Source organism: Cyanistes caeruleus, chromosome 12, assembly GCF_971803275.1.
Source record: "Cyanistes caeruleus chromosome 12, bCyaCae1.hap1.1, whole genome shotgun sequence".
Classification (NCBI taxonomy): Eukaryota; Metazoa; Chordata; class Aves; order Passeriformes; family Paridae; genus Cyanistes; species Cyanistes caeruleus.
Genome location: NC_141712.1, coordinates 2123832 through 2136129, shown reverse-complemented (window position 1 = coordinate 2136129; position 12298 = coordinate 2123832). Strand labels below are relative to the sequence as shown.

Here is a 12298-nt window from a genome sequence, read left to right as displayed (position 1 = left end):
GGGGCCAAATCTCCACAAACACACTCCAAAATGAGCTGTTTTAGGAGGTGCCCAGGACACCCTCACGCTGCACACACACAGCTGTCAGGACGTTATAAATGTGCTGACCCCTAGAACTGCAAATAGAGCTAAAAGCTGTGACCCTTTCTTCTGTCACCTGTGGTTTGCTCTGTTCCTTGGGCTTTCATCAGCAACTGAGCTGAGCAAAGGCTCCCCTTTGCTTTGTTCCAGGTGAAGAAAGGATCCACACAAACCTTCAGGGAGAAGCTGTAGATGTCAGCATCGGGTTGAGGACGTATTCCGTGGAGCTGAAGAAGACTTTCATCACCACGTCAAGCCACACAACAATGTTCATCGAGAACAGGAGTAACATCAGAGCCCAGTTCCAGTGGAAGACTTTTCCTAGTGAGGAAGATGAGAATGAAGAGAAGAGGAGGTTGGTTTGAAAGATGCATTTCAGTGAGATCCATGGGCCAAGACTAAAACTAACGTACAGCCTCAGGAGGGTGTTGGTGCTTTGGAATGGCTCAGGCCAAGTAAAGCATCCCTGGCATTAGGGGGTGTGTCCCTGGGCTTCAGGAGCTCAGCACTTGACATTCCAGTTCCATTTATACCCCAGCCAGGGATGGCATTTTGGGAAGGAAAGGTTGATGGCAATGACAAAGGGAAGAAAGCAAAAAGAAAATAAAAGGCAAGCACCTCACAACCAGCCAAAAGACACAACCCACTACAGAAGGAGGGTGGGTGGCTGCATCCTTTCTGCTCAGCCTGCTTGTGCAAACTGCCCTGCCAGAACTGCCCTGCCAAAACTGCCCTGGAAAGCCCCTGCTTGCTGTGGGCCAGGTCATTTGCACTCCTCAGAGCCATTTTAAACTGCCTGCAAAGGACCAGGAGATGAACACTGGCCCACTTGAATGGCTGGCAAGAGGGTCCTTTAGTGCCCTGGGCTTCTTGGTTTTCCACTGTTCTCTATCTGCTTACACGATGTCTGACTTTCATACAAGCTCTGTGTGTTAAAAGAAAATCCTGTGACCTTCTCTGGCTGCTTCCCTGGGCTGTTTATTTCCATTTTTCCCACTTGCCTGCCTCAGCCTGGACCCCAGGTGATCCACTTTCACCTCAGAAGCAACAAGGTTTCCCCAAAGTAAACTTCAGCCTGGTTTTGGTTTTATGGGTTTTTTTCCAAAAGCATCTGTTTTCACACCAGTTTTATGACAGTCCTAGACTGTCACCATGACATTTCATTCTTCCTTATTTCCAGTCCTAGGGATGGTTTTAGCTCCAAGGCCACTGTCCTGCTGTCAGAGAAGCTTTTGAGGTCTTGGAGCAGAGAAGACTTTTTTTTTATGAGAGGAGATAGTGTAGGATCCTTTTCCTCTCAGGACTACTACAGGATTCTACTACCATGCACTGGGATGGGACCCATAAAGCTCTGGATCACAAAAAGGTCTCTCCAGGAGTTTGCTGTCCCCCTCCTGCACAACCAAGTCCCTTCCCTTCTCAGAGCCTCTGTTTTCATGCATATAAAACCTTGAATGTCATTGAAGGGATGCAGTGCCTGAATTCATCCTTTTCCTTTGGAAGTGCTCTGGGATGCTCTTGAGAAAGGCAGAGCAGGGAACAGGGCAGGTCCCAAACAGAAGAAACCAAGAGTGATGCTGGTAACACAGAGCTGTGACCCAGCTTCATCTCCCCTTCCCAGGGAAGTCCTGCTCCATGATCTTTATCTCCTCCCCTGAGCATCTCAGTGGTAGGAAAAGCCAGTTGAGGTGGCTGCTGGATTGTCCCTCAGTTTTGGCAGAGGCTTTAAGGCCGGAGGTTCTCTTAAGGGGTGCTGGCTTTCCAAACCTCTCCTGTGTTTGCAAGTGTGCAGTAAAACTACCTGTTGTACCAGTGAACAAGTTATGCTCTGATCCACTTGGGATTGCCATGGCTTGGGGTCAGCCCTTGCTGGGAGCTGCTGCTGCTCCTCCCCAGGTGCTTTGCTCTCCTGCACTTCCACTTCTCTCTGCAAATCTCGGGCTCATTGAACCATCTGCTGGCTTTGTCTGTCCCTGTGGCTGCAGGCAGTGTTACTTGCTGCGATCACCGAGAGAGGCCTGCGTGGACAACACGACGGGAGAGAGAAGAAGAGCGAAGAAGAAGGGTTCCTGTGAAGATCGCCGCGCCATCCTGAAGAGCAGCGTCCGGGAGAAGATGATGATGGTGAAAGAAGACCCCATGCTATTCTCCAATGATGCTTTTACCCTTGAGCCACTGGTAAGTGATAGCTGAGAGCCTCACTTTCTTCCTCTAACTCTAACTCTCTAACTCCCTAACACTCTAACACTCTAACTCTTCCCTTTCCCCTTCCCCTTCCCCTTCCCTTTCCTCCTCCTCCTCTTCTGTTTATGCAAGTGAACCCCCACGTTCTCCCATCAACCAGAGCCCTGATTCTGAGGATTGGCATTGTGAGAGATGATGAATGCCTGGAGTCTGCACAGTGCAAAATCCCTTCTCATCTTGGAGTAAACCCCAGAATAATCCCAACCCCTGCTTTCTTTCCAAACAGGTTAAACTAATATTTTTATTTCCAGGGAAGGGGATCATGTTCTCTTCTTGCCAAGTGCACCAGTGCACAGAGGCAGTTACATACTGCAGCTGACAGCAGCATGATGTGACCAACAGCTTGTGTCAGAGCAGTGGGAATGTTGTGGAGAGTGGGAGCTGATCAGCTGAGCATTGAGAGCTTCCAGTGGTGTATTGAGCTGGGTTTGGAGCGTTTCCTTGGGCTCCTTGTGTTGTTCACTCATCACTGATGCTCTAAATAAAGGCTTGCAGGACTGTGGTTGTACACAAGAAATGGGAAGTTTGAAGAGAAATGTTTTGCTGTCTCTTTCTGTTTCAGGAGGGAGAGATCGGGCCAAATAGTTCAGTCCAAATCAAGGTGACCTTTAAACCCCTAAAGGCCCGAGAGTATCGGAGTGTGGCTTACTGCAACATCTCAGGTACAGCTCCTTTCCCCTGCTTCTCTCAGCCCTACTGAAGCCATGGTGCAAGCCTGAGCCCACTGGGCTCCCCTGGAACTGCTGGGAAGAGTCCCTGGGCAGCAGGGCAGTGCTGGCACATGCCACTGCCCCTGCAGCTTCCAGGGAGTCTCCTATGCAAGGCCAGGGTCAGAATCCTGGGTCTGGGTTACTGATCCCAGAACAACCCAGGCACTGCAGGGAGAAGTTTTCATGGCACGGCTTTGCCAGCATTTCCTCAAAGGCCAGAGCAGAACAGCTTGAGAGAACAAGCACTAAGCCCCTCTAGACCAGTGACCTCCAGGATGGGTCCATTTGGCATGGATCCATCATCAGGCAGCAGGAGCTGAGTTAGAAATGTGCTCCCTGAGCCTGGATCACCTCCCACTGCTCACACACCACCAGACCAGAGGTGGCTGAGCCCCACTGAGCCCAGGGTCTTTGTAGAGGGACCAGCCTTGGCCAGCACCTGCTTCTCTCCCTGTGTGGGAATTGGCACCTTGCAGCTCCCAGTCTGTGGAGATAGAACACAATGCTGAGTGCCAGAAGTTGAGGGCTTGGGCAACAAAGTCTTGTGCTACTGGGCCAGGTAGTTTGGCAATTGCTGCCCAGCAATCTGCCAGGTACAATTGCCAATCTCTTGATGAGCTTTGTGCCTTCACTGAATGGATTTCAAAGCTCCTCTAGGTGCATGGGAAGGAAACCATAGAATCATGGTGTGTTAGGGATGGAATGGACCTTAAAGATGGTCCAGTCCCAAGAGCCCTGCCCTGGGCAGGGACACCTCCCACTAGAGCAGGTAGCTCCAAGCCCCAAGCAGCCTGGCTTTGAACACTTTCAGGGCTGGAACCTCCACAACTCCCCTGGGGAGCCTGCTCCAGTGTCTCACCAGCCTCACAGTAAAACATTTCTTCCTAATACCTCACCTAAATTTCCTTTCTTTCCATTGATACCCATTACTCCTTGGGCTGTCACTTCAGGACATGAGAGATGTTTAAAACTCAGCAAACTGGTGGCTAAAATTGGAAACCAGCCCAAGGAATGGGTTAGAAATTGGAAGTCAGCCCCAAGGGAAATGTCCTGAGGGAAGAGAAGGGTCCAAATCTTCTCTTGCAATATCAGGAGCTGGTTTTGTCCAGCTCAGAGTCAGGGGCCAGCGTTCAGGCAGGCTGGAAAATAGAGTGTAACAGTGGGAATTATTGTACTGAAATGAGCATCTCTCCCCAGGCCGTGGGAGCAGGCTGCCCCTGCACCTCCGAGGGGAAGGCCAAGGACCCGTGGTTGAATTCAGCCGTCAAATGCTGAAACTTGGGAACATTTTTGTCAACACCTCCCACGTCTATGAGGTGAGCAGCAGGGGTTGGGATGGATCTTGATGGCTCCTGAGGCAGCAGCAAGCCTGGTGGACCTGTGGAATTCCTGACAACACGGGCAGTTGTGAGCAGGGAATATTGGACGTACTGGGCAGATCTGGTGGGGTCAGAAAGGTGTGTCTGCTGTTCATGAAGCCCCAGTCCCTTGGCAATGCCAATTTTTGGCAGCCTTCCTTGGGGGTCAGCTCAGAAGCTTCCTGAAAAACAACCCCTTGGCATATGAACCCAGACTGGGTCAAAAAGCTGCACGTTCAGAGGCTTTTGTGGCAGCCCCAGACACAAGGCACCTTTGCACTGACTGTTCAGAAGCAGCTGGAACAAACTGGCTGTGTTGAGCTTCAGTACCCTGCAAACAATTCTCAGTGGAGTGTCTCCTGCTTATTCCTGGGAGTCACAGGAAAGCCATCCAGCCTCCTGGCTCAGTGCTGGCCCTTGCAAAGGGCTTGGGATTCTTTCCTTTGCTGACCACTCCCTCACCACACTCCAGCCTTGCTGCATCCCTGACTCTAGAAAGACAAAAGTGTTCCTGGGAATAAAGCTAAGGATCTTTCTACTTCTTTGCCTCCCCCTCAAAATAGTGTCAAGTTTGCAAAAAAAATAGAGAGCAACTGAAAGAGGGAGAAAATAAGGCACTGCATCATGCCAGACTCTTTCAAAAGCTTGGCTGTGGAAAGGAAAAACACCCTGGGTTTTTTTACCAAAAGATGGTGCTGTCTCTGTATTTGGTGGTGATGCCTCGTTATCAATGTGTTGTTGTCATGATTTGGGAAAAGGTGAATGAGTAGATGGAACTGTTGGAGCTGTGCTAAGTGGGGCAGTGGCAGCTCTCTGGTGATTGACTACGCAGCTGCCCCACGTTGCTCTCAGGGCCAGCTCTGAATGAGCTTGGTGATGCTGGCCAGAGCTGGAGTGCTCTGTGTCCATGGGAGAAGCCCAGGGTGACTCTGGTTATGTGCAATTACTGCTGCTTTGCATGAAAACCCAAAGGCAGAACTTGTCCTGTTGTATTTTTGGACTTCTGCCTTTCAGCAGCACAAAGCATCTTCTGCCTTTTCTGGGTGGGAATTGCATCATTAGAAAATAACTGACAAGAAGGGAAGATTGCACATGAATTTCCCTTTTGCTTTCTTGCTGCTGCAGGTGAAACTGATGAACCGAGGAGCTATAGATGCTCCCTTCACCTACATCCCTTCAGCCACAACCGTGGGCCGCTGCTTCAAGTTTGCCCCCGAGGAGGGCGTCATTGCAGCAGGTGGGATCCAGACGATTCACATCTCCTTCAATGCCACCGTCCTGGGGAGCTTTGAGGAACAATTCCAGTTCCGTGTGGCTGCATCTCCTACGCCTGTGATCCTGACAGTCTGGTAAGGACTCTGGGAGCTTGCTGGGCACATCTGTAGCTGTCTCTGGGACATCCCCCACCTCCCTCATTTTGGGGTCGAGCAGAGGAAAAAGGAGTTTCCTGAGCTCTTCATCTCTGCTCTGATCCTGGCACTGCCCCAGTGTAGGGTGCCCGGGGGCTGGAATGACTCCTCCCTGCAGGGATCTCCCTCTGCCTTGGGCCATGGCAGGCAGTGGGATGGATCAGCTTTGGGCAGTAGCTGCTCTGGGCTGTCCCAGCTCAACACCCAGCAAAGCTCCCAGGGCTTTGGAGATGGGGCAGCCTGGGTGATTCTGCAGCAGCAGCAGTGTTTTTAAAAACTTCTGCTCATAATCCATCCCAAATGGGCAGCAGCAGCCTCACCTCACCTCTCATGGCCATGCTGTGGGGGACAAGCTGTGCTCCCAACTCCTGTGCAGAGAGTGCTCCAGTCCCTCCTTTCCACAGCCAGGAAAGGGCTGGGAGACAGGGAACTGTGCAGCAGGAATGTGCCAAGGACATGGGCATCATCCCATGGGCTGGTGCCACTGCAAGAGATAATCCTGGCCCAGCAAAGGGAGAAGGGGTGATAACAGGGGAGGCAGAGCTCAGGCCTCAGTTCCACAGCAGCACGAGGGATTGTCCCTGCCAGCCTGAGCCATGTGCTGGTAGGATAATGTCCTGCAAGCAGGAAAGCTGATGCTGGCTGCTCTGGAGCTTTGCAGCTAGGCTGCTGCTGTTGGGAGGCACTGGATCAAGGCAATAAAGAAATGAATGCACCCTGCACTTGATTATACCAATGAGATAAGGGAGATGGATCAAAAAAGAATAAGAAAATTAGGACTTAGAAAGAGGAAAGTGGTGAGTAGGTCTGCCTGCAGTGGCGAAACAATTATGCTGGCTTTGTTTTTGGAGGAAAAGTGCTGCTCTTTTATTTTGGAAATCAAGAGGGAACCTTTCACCATCAATTGATTCTCCTCTGTCTCCCCCCAATCTGCTCCTGGGACATTATTGCATAAGCAGCTTTCTCCTTGGGCAAGGGCAGGTGTCTCTTGTAGAGATGTGTAGAGCAGAGCCAGTGGCAGTCCTGGGAACACAAGAGAAGGCACAGTTCACTGGTCCTTGATTTTTAACCAAAAAGCAGAGTGGGCATGGATTGGTGTCACCCACAAAATAAACTCGTGAGTGTTGTGCAGCTTCAAGTGCTGATTTCAGTGGATGTTGGTGACTTTTGGAGCCTGTCTGCTGAGTTCAAGGACAGGTGAGGTGGCGTGGTAGATTCAGGACACCCATGTTTGGTTGTTGAAGCCATTGCCCTTGGCTGTGCCGGCTGCTGCACTGGTGCCAGGCTGGTCCTTTCCTCTAGGATTCATCTGCCCACTGTGCAGAACTGTTGCTGCTCGTTTCAGAGGATGTTTGGGGCTCCCCTGGCTTCATGTCTCTAAAGTCTGTCAGTAATGATTGTGTGGGTCAAAATCTCCTGAGAAAGCTCCTCCATGGGAACACCAGTTGGAGCTAAGAAGCAGCAAGGCAGGGAGCCCGTGGCTGGAAAGGCTGGTTACAGAAGTTTGTGGGGACTTTTATGTCCATCACATTACAGATGGGGAAACTGAGGCAATGGAGCCATGTCTGGGTGTGTGTTCAGGGTCCTTCATGGCACCACCAGCAACTGGGGGCTTTTCCTGCCTGCCCTGTGCCCAAATCCCCACCAGTGGCTGTTGGCTGCCGGCCACTTGGCTTTAGCTGCCTCCTGCCCACACGGACACTGTGCTGAGCACATGGTGCTGTGTTGATTTGAAGCCCACGGTGCCCCTGACCCCAGGCTTTATGTCCCCGAGCCAGGGCTGCCACACGCTTTGTAACTGCCTTTAACCGAGGCATTTCCTCCTGCTCTGTGCTCGTCATCGCAGGGGGTGTGTCACTGGGCCGGCTTTACACTTCGACCTCCATGAGCTCCACTTCGGTGACATCTCCTTCGGTGAGTGTTCCCTGGGCTTGGGCACAGCGTGAGGGATCTGTGCGTTCCACAATGAACCACTTGAACATAAAAACATCCATCACTCGTCTTCTGCCAAGCAGCCTCTTCAGGCTGGGAACTCCAGGGCTGCTGGTGCCTCAGGTAGCATTTTGCCCTTGTCAGATCAAATAGAACCAAGGAATAGAAGCTCTGGGCTGTGCCTGCAGTTGTTTTATCCCCCCATCTGTGTTCAAATGACTCTTGGTGAGCAGGCCTGGGAGAAGTCTCCTCCCCACAGAGCTGGCCAGCCAAGCCAGATGTCCAGTGCAGAGCAGTGGTGGCCGGTGGCCGGGCTCTGCAGGACATCCCCACCATGTGTGGCTGGAGCTCTGGCTTTCCAGGATGGAAAGCAAATCTCAGAGCTCAAGTGGGGTAAACCCTTGCAGGCAGCAATCACAGGGAGCAGCAGGGCTGTGATGGCCCCCTTTGTTGGGTGAGGTGGGACATGGTTCCTAATCACTGCTCTCGAAGCAAGGCTCAGGTTTGCCTCCAGTTGAATGTGCTCTGAGCTGTCACCTGCTCAGTCTGTTTGGCCCAAACCAGGAGATGCCTTAAGGATGCTGCAGAGAGAAACTGCATTAGGGTGCTTTGCATCACCTTCTAGCTCCAGATTCCATTAATTCCTCACGTAGCTTCTCGGTGAGCTGTAGTTCAGATAGTAAAGAGCTGAACTGCAGTCACCCTTTCATCCTACCAGGCTGTTCACACCAGGAGTCATGACACAGTTGGTGCCTAAATGGATATTTGTGTCCTTTTCCCAGGTTTTCCCCGCACCATGACCTGTCGCCTCACTAACACCTCCCCGCTGGCCGTGACATTCAAGCTCCGCATGTCGGACGATGGCACGCAGCCTGCTGTCAGCAGCTTGGATCAAATCTGCAAGGAAGGTGACCCATCCTGGAGGAAGGGAATTCATTTTTATGTGGAGCCAAGGGAGTTTACAATGAATCCCAGCCAAGGGACCATCCTCCCCCAGGGACACCAGGATATCGAGGTATGGGAAGAGTCCAGCCACACACGCTTCAGCCCCAGGGCTAAAGCTTCACTGGAGTGTGCGAGGGCTTTAGCTCTGATGCCAGCTTTGAGGATCATGTGAGTGAGAGATCTGCACTGGCCTGAGGCCTCTGTTAGCTGGGTTACTCAGGATGTAACTGAAGCAGCACTGTTTTGTTCCCAAAATCATACGCTGAGATCACAAACCGTATGGTAAAGTACTGGAGCCATTCTTGTGTTTTTGAGAGCAGTTTCTTTGATTGCAAGTGGGCAGAGGAAGGATGAGGACAGAATGAGAGGTGTCATTGTAGAAAGCAGTTTGCTTTTCTTCTTGGTCTCATGTCTCCTCTCCTGGGGAGCAGAATGATTTGTGTTCATTGCAGGGATCTCCAGTGGAGACAAAAAGCTCTGCAGCCATGAACTGCCCAGCACCTGCTGGGCCACATTTGCCCTCAGCTTCCTGCTGTAAAGCTGAACTCATTCTGTCCAAGTCAGCAGATTTCATCTGCATTTGTGTCATTGTAGTCAGATGAAAAATTGGCCCCTTAATTTGGGTACAGTGGTGTGTAGAGCTTTAGCCTAATGTTTGAATTTAGCTGACCTATGCCATGATAGCAAGGTGTGTTTAACAAATCTGGTATTGCCAGAAGGCTTTTGTTAACTCTCAGAGACTGTGCTCTACACATGGATCAGCAGAGTAATTAAGGCAAAATCCTCCCTTTCCTTCCCATGAAACAAGAACTGGAGAATACCACGTGTGGGTAATGAGCTTTTATAAGGAAGAATTTACTGCTCTTCTCTTCCACCAGGTGACCCTGTGCTCCAACACGGTGATGGAATACTACCGGAAAATGCTGGTGGACCTGGTGGGCCTGGAGGGTGTTGGCAAGGAAGTGGCATCAGTGATCATCACAGCCAGGTACCAGCACTTCCCTGGCCTCTCCCAGCACACTGCCTGGCACAGGGTTTGCTGGCTGCAGCTCCCAAGGGAAGTGTTGTTTAATGTTCTCATGTTGTGACCAGCTGGACACGAGAACAGCAGTGCTTGGAAAGCAGCCTGTGGTGAAAAGCAGCCCTGCTCACAGCCCAGCACAGTCCTGGGCCTTTTTCTAGAGGGACCAGGAATGAAATCATTTATTGGCCTGGTTTTTGGTGCTTGAGCTGGAACAAATTTCCCGAGGACCTGCTCTCCTTCTTCCTGCAAGAGATGGAGCTGTGCTGGGTTGAGACCCCCCTGCTTTGGTTTGGGACACACCAAGCAGCCTGCTGAGAGTCAGGGTCTCGTTCTGTTCATGAGGGCACGTGACAGTGGGGAAGTGGCTCACAGCCAGAGTGGTGAGGGCAAGATCTTACGAGGGGAAAAGAGCCCTTGATGTGGCAAGTCAGCTCTAGTTTTTCTCCTTTCCTCTGCTTCCCATTTTGAGCTTGAATGTTTTCAGACTTAAACCAAAAGTTGCTCTTGCTGCAGCAGAATTCCATCCTGCCAGTTTAATGACGAGAGGGATGCAGTTCCCTGGTGCTGCTCCCTCTCGCAGGCAGAGCCATGCAGTCAGTGCCTGGGCTGCAGTTTTGTCAAGCAAGTGCAAATGGGGACAGTCAGTGCATGGAGCTGTGGAGTGAAGGACCGAGGGAGCTGTAGGAACTGGGAGGGGGTGATCACCCACTCTGTAGGGCAGGTGGTGTCCCATGCCCTCCAAAGCTGGGGCAAACAGCTGAGTTTTCAGGCAGGGCAACAGCCCCGTGGGAGAGAAGGGAGTCATTTTTACTGAGACACCGGAGTCGTGTGTTCCTTGAGCCTTAGTGAGCACTGATCCGTGTTGGGAATGCTCCCCCAGAGCTCATGGATCACCGGGACTGTTACAGGAGTCCTTGCAAGCCTTCTGGGCTAAAGGAGAGGCTGAGGCAGCTGTGGGACAAAGTAAGTGCTCTGCCTGGGGCACTTGGCAGCCTCTGGCTGCTGCCTCTCAGGGTTTGCCCCTCCTTGACAAGCCGTGTTGGAGTGGGAAGGCTTTGAAGGCAATTTCTCACTGCAGGGCTGTTAAATGTCTGTTTGACAGTGACAAATGGGTTATCTTTGGGGGTAAATGTTCTCTGTTCTCTCAGTATCTCTGATTCCCTTGGGGTCATCTCTTTGCCCAGATGTCTGGTTCCTGAGCTGCAAGTGTACCCCCAAATCATGCACTGCAATAAGTGCCACCTGAAGGAGCCATACGAGAAGAAGTTCATCATCACCAATAAAACTCACCTTCCTGGCTGCTACGGGCTCATTCCCCAGGTTTGCCATTGCATCCACCTCCTCCTCTCAAATATTGCTGAGGAGATTATTAGGGGAAAAAAGGGTTTGGATAAGACCTTGCTGTTTTCTGTTCAGCCTTAAAAATCTGCTGAGAGCAGGATCCTACCTGAATGTAAACTTTAGGAGGCAGTTTAACCTCCTGAGGAAACAGTTTATGTTCTAGTCTTCAGGGTGTTCTCTGGTGGGAGATCTTAGAGGGTTGTGAAAAGCTGCTGCAGCCACAGACACCAACAGCTGTGCTGGCAGCCTCCTTGCAGGACCCCCTGAGAATGCTAAGCCTGCAATTCTTGCATCTTCTTTGGGCCTTTTACCTTTGTCCTGGGGATTTTGAAAAACGTGTGTGAGTTGCTGTGGCGGTGGATGTTAAGGAGTTTCAAGCTGAATTTGGAGGTCCCTCTGAAGCTGCATTTGATTGTGTCCCTTCTAGAAACGCAAGGAGGACTCTCCTGTGTTGTACTCCAGCCCCAAACCCTGTGGCATTGTCCAGCCTCGCAGCACTGCAGAGATTCCGGTTACAATCCAAGTGCAAACATTGGGCGATCATCGCACCAATGTTCTGATCGGCGTGTTTGGGGATGAAAGAAACCCACTGGTGAGTGCAAGGGGAGATGTGTGCCTTTGTGCAGCTCCTCCTGGCAGGGTGCAGAGTGTGCAGGGATTCTTCTGGGAAAAACAGGCACAGGCTGCTGTGGAGAAGGACAGAAGGGACTGGTGGCATGAAGAGCTTACGCCTTATAGGTGGTAATCTCAGTGTCTGACACTGAATGTAGTTCCTAAGCTGGAATTGAGGATAATTTTAGTTAATTAATCTTTAAAATGCTAGTAACTTTGGAAATACCTGTTTTCAAATGTCATCTCTTTAAGCACAAAAGAGGATGTCAGAAGACTTCTGGGAAGGTTGAGCTTTGTGTAAAAGAAAGGAAAGCTGGCATTTGAAGAGTAGTTGCAAGGATTTAAACTTACATTAAAACACATGGAAGTGATGATGGCAAATTCCCTGGATGGCACCAAGTATCTGACCCTGGGCCATTGTGACACTTCATGTAAATCAGTCAGCAGGAAGGACAGGCAGTGCAGGCTGTGCCAGGGAGCCTGAAGTTTGACACAACAGTTGCTTTCAACTATCAGGCTGCTTACCTTAAGCAGGAGGGTTTCTCCTCACCAGAATAACCAATTGTTTACCTGTCAGCCTGGTCTTAACTAGACATTTCTTGCAAAGCTTTTACCTTGGGCCAATCATTTGTATTTTGAAAG

General features: G+C 51.0%; 1 protein-coding gene across 1 annotated transcript in view; it reads left to right on the top strand.

Moving 5' to 3' along the window:
* The window catches only part of LOC111944238 (axonemal central pair apparatus protein HYDIN-like), a 56889-nt gene that overhangs the window by 9729 nt on the left and 34862 nt on the right, over positions 1-12298 (top strand). The window contains exons 8-17 of the mRNA XM_086847702.1: positions 232-436; positions 2067-2259; positions 2888-2987; positions 4233-4351; positions 5519-5742; positions 7649-7716; positions 8517-8749; positions 9558-9667; positions 10888-11023; positions 11472-11636. Coding sequence (XP_086703828.1) covers positions 232-436; positions 2067-2259; positions 2888-2987; positions 4233-4351; positions 5519-5742; positions 7649-7716; positions 8517-8749; positions 9558-9667; positions 10888-11023; positions 11472-11636 — 1553 coding nt within the window. The remainder of the gene's footprint in view (positions 1-231; positions 437-2066; positions 2260-2887; positions 2988-4232; positions 4352-5518; positions 5743-7648; positions 7717-8516; positions 8750-9557; positions 9668-10887; positions 11024-11471; positions 11637-12298) is intronic.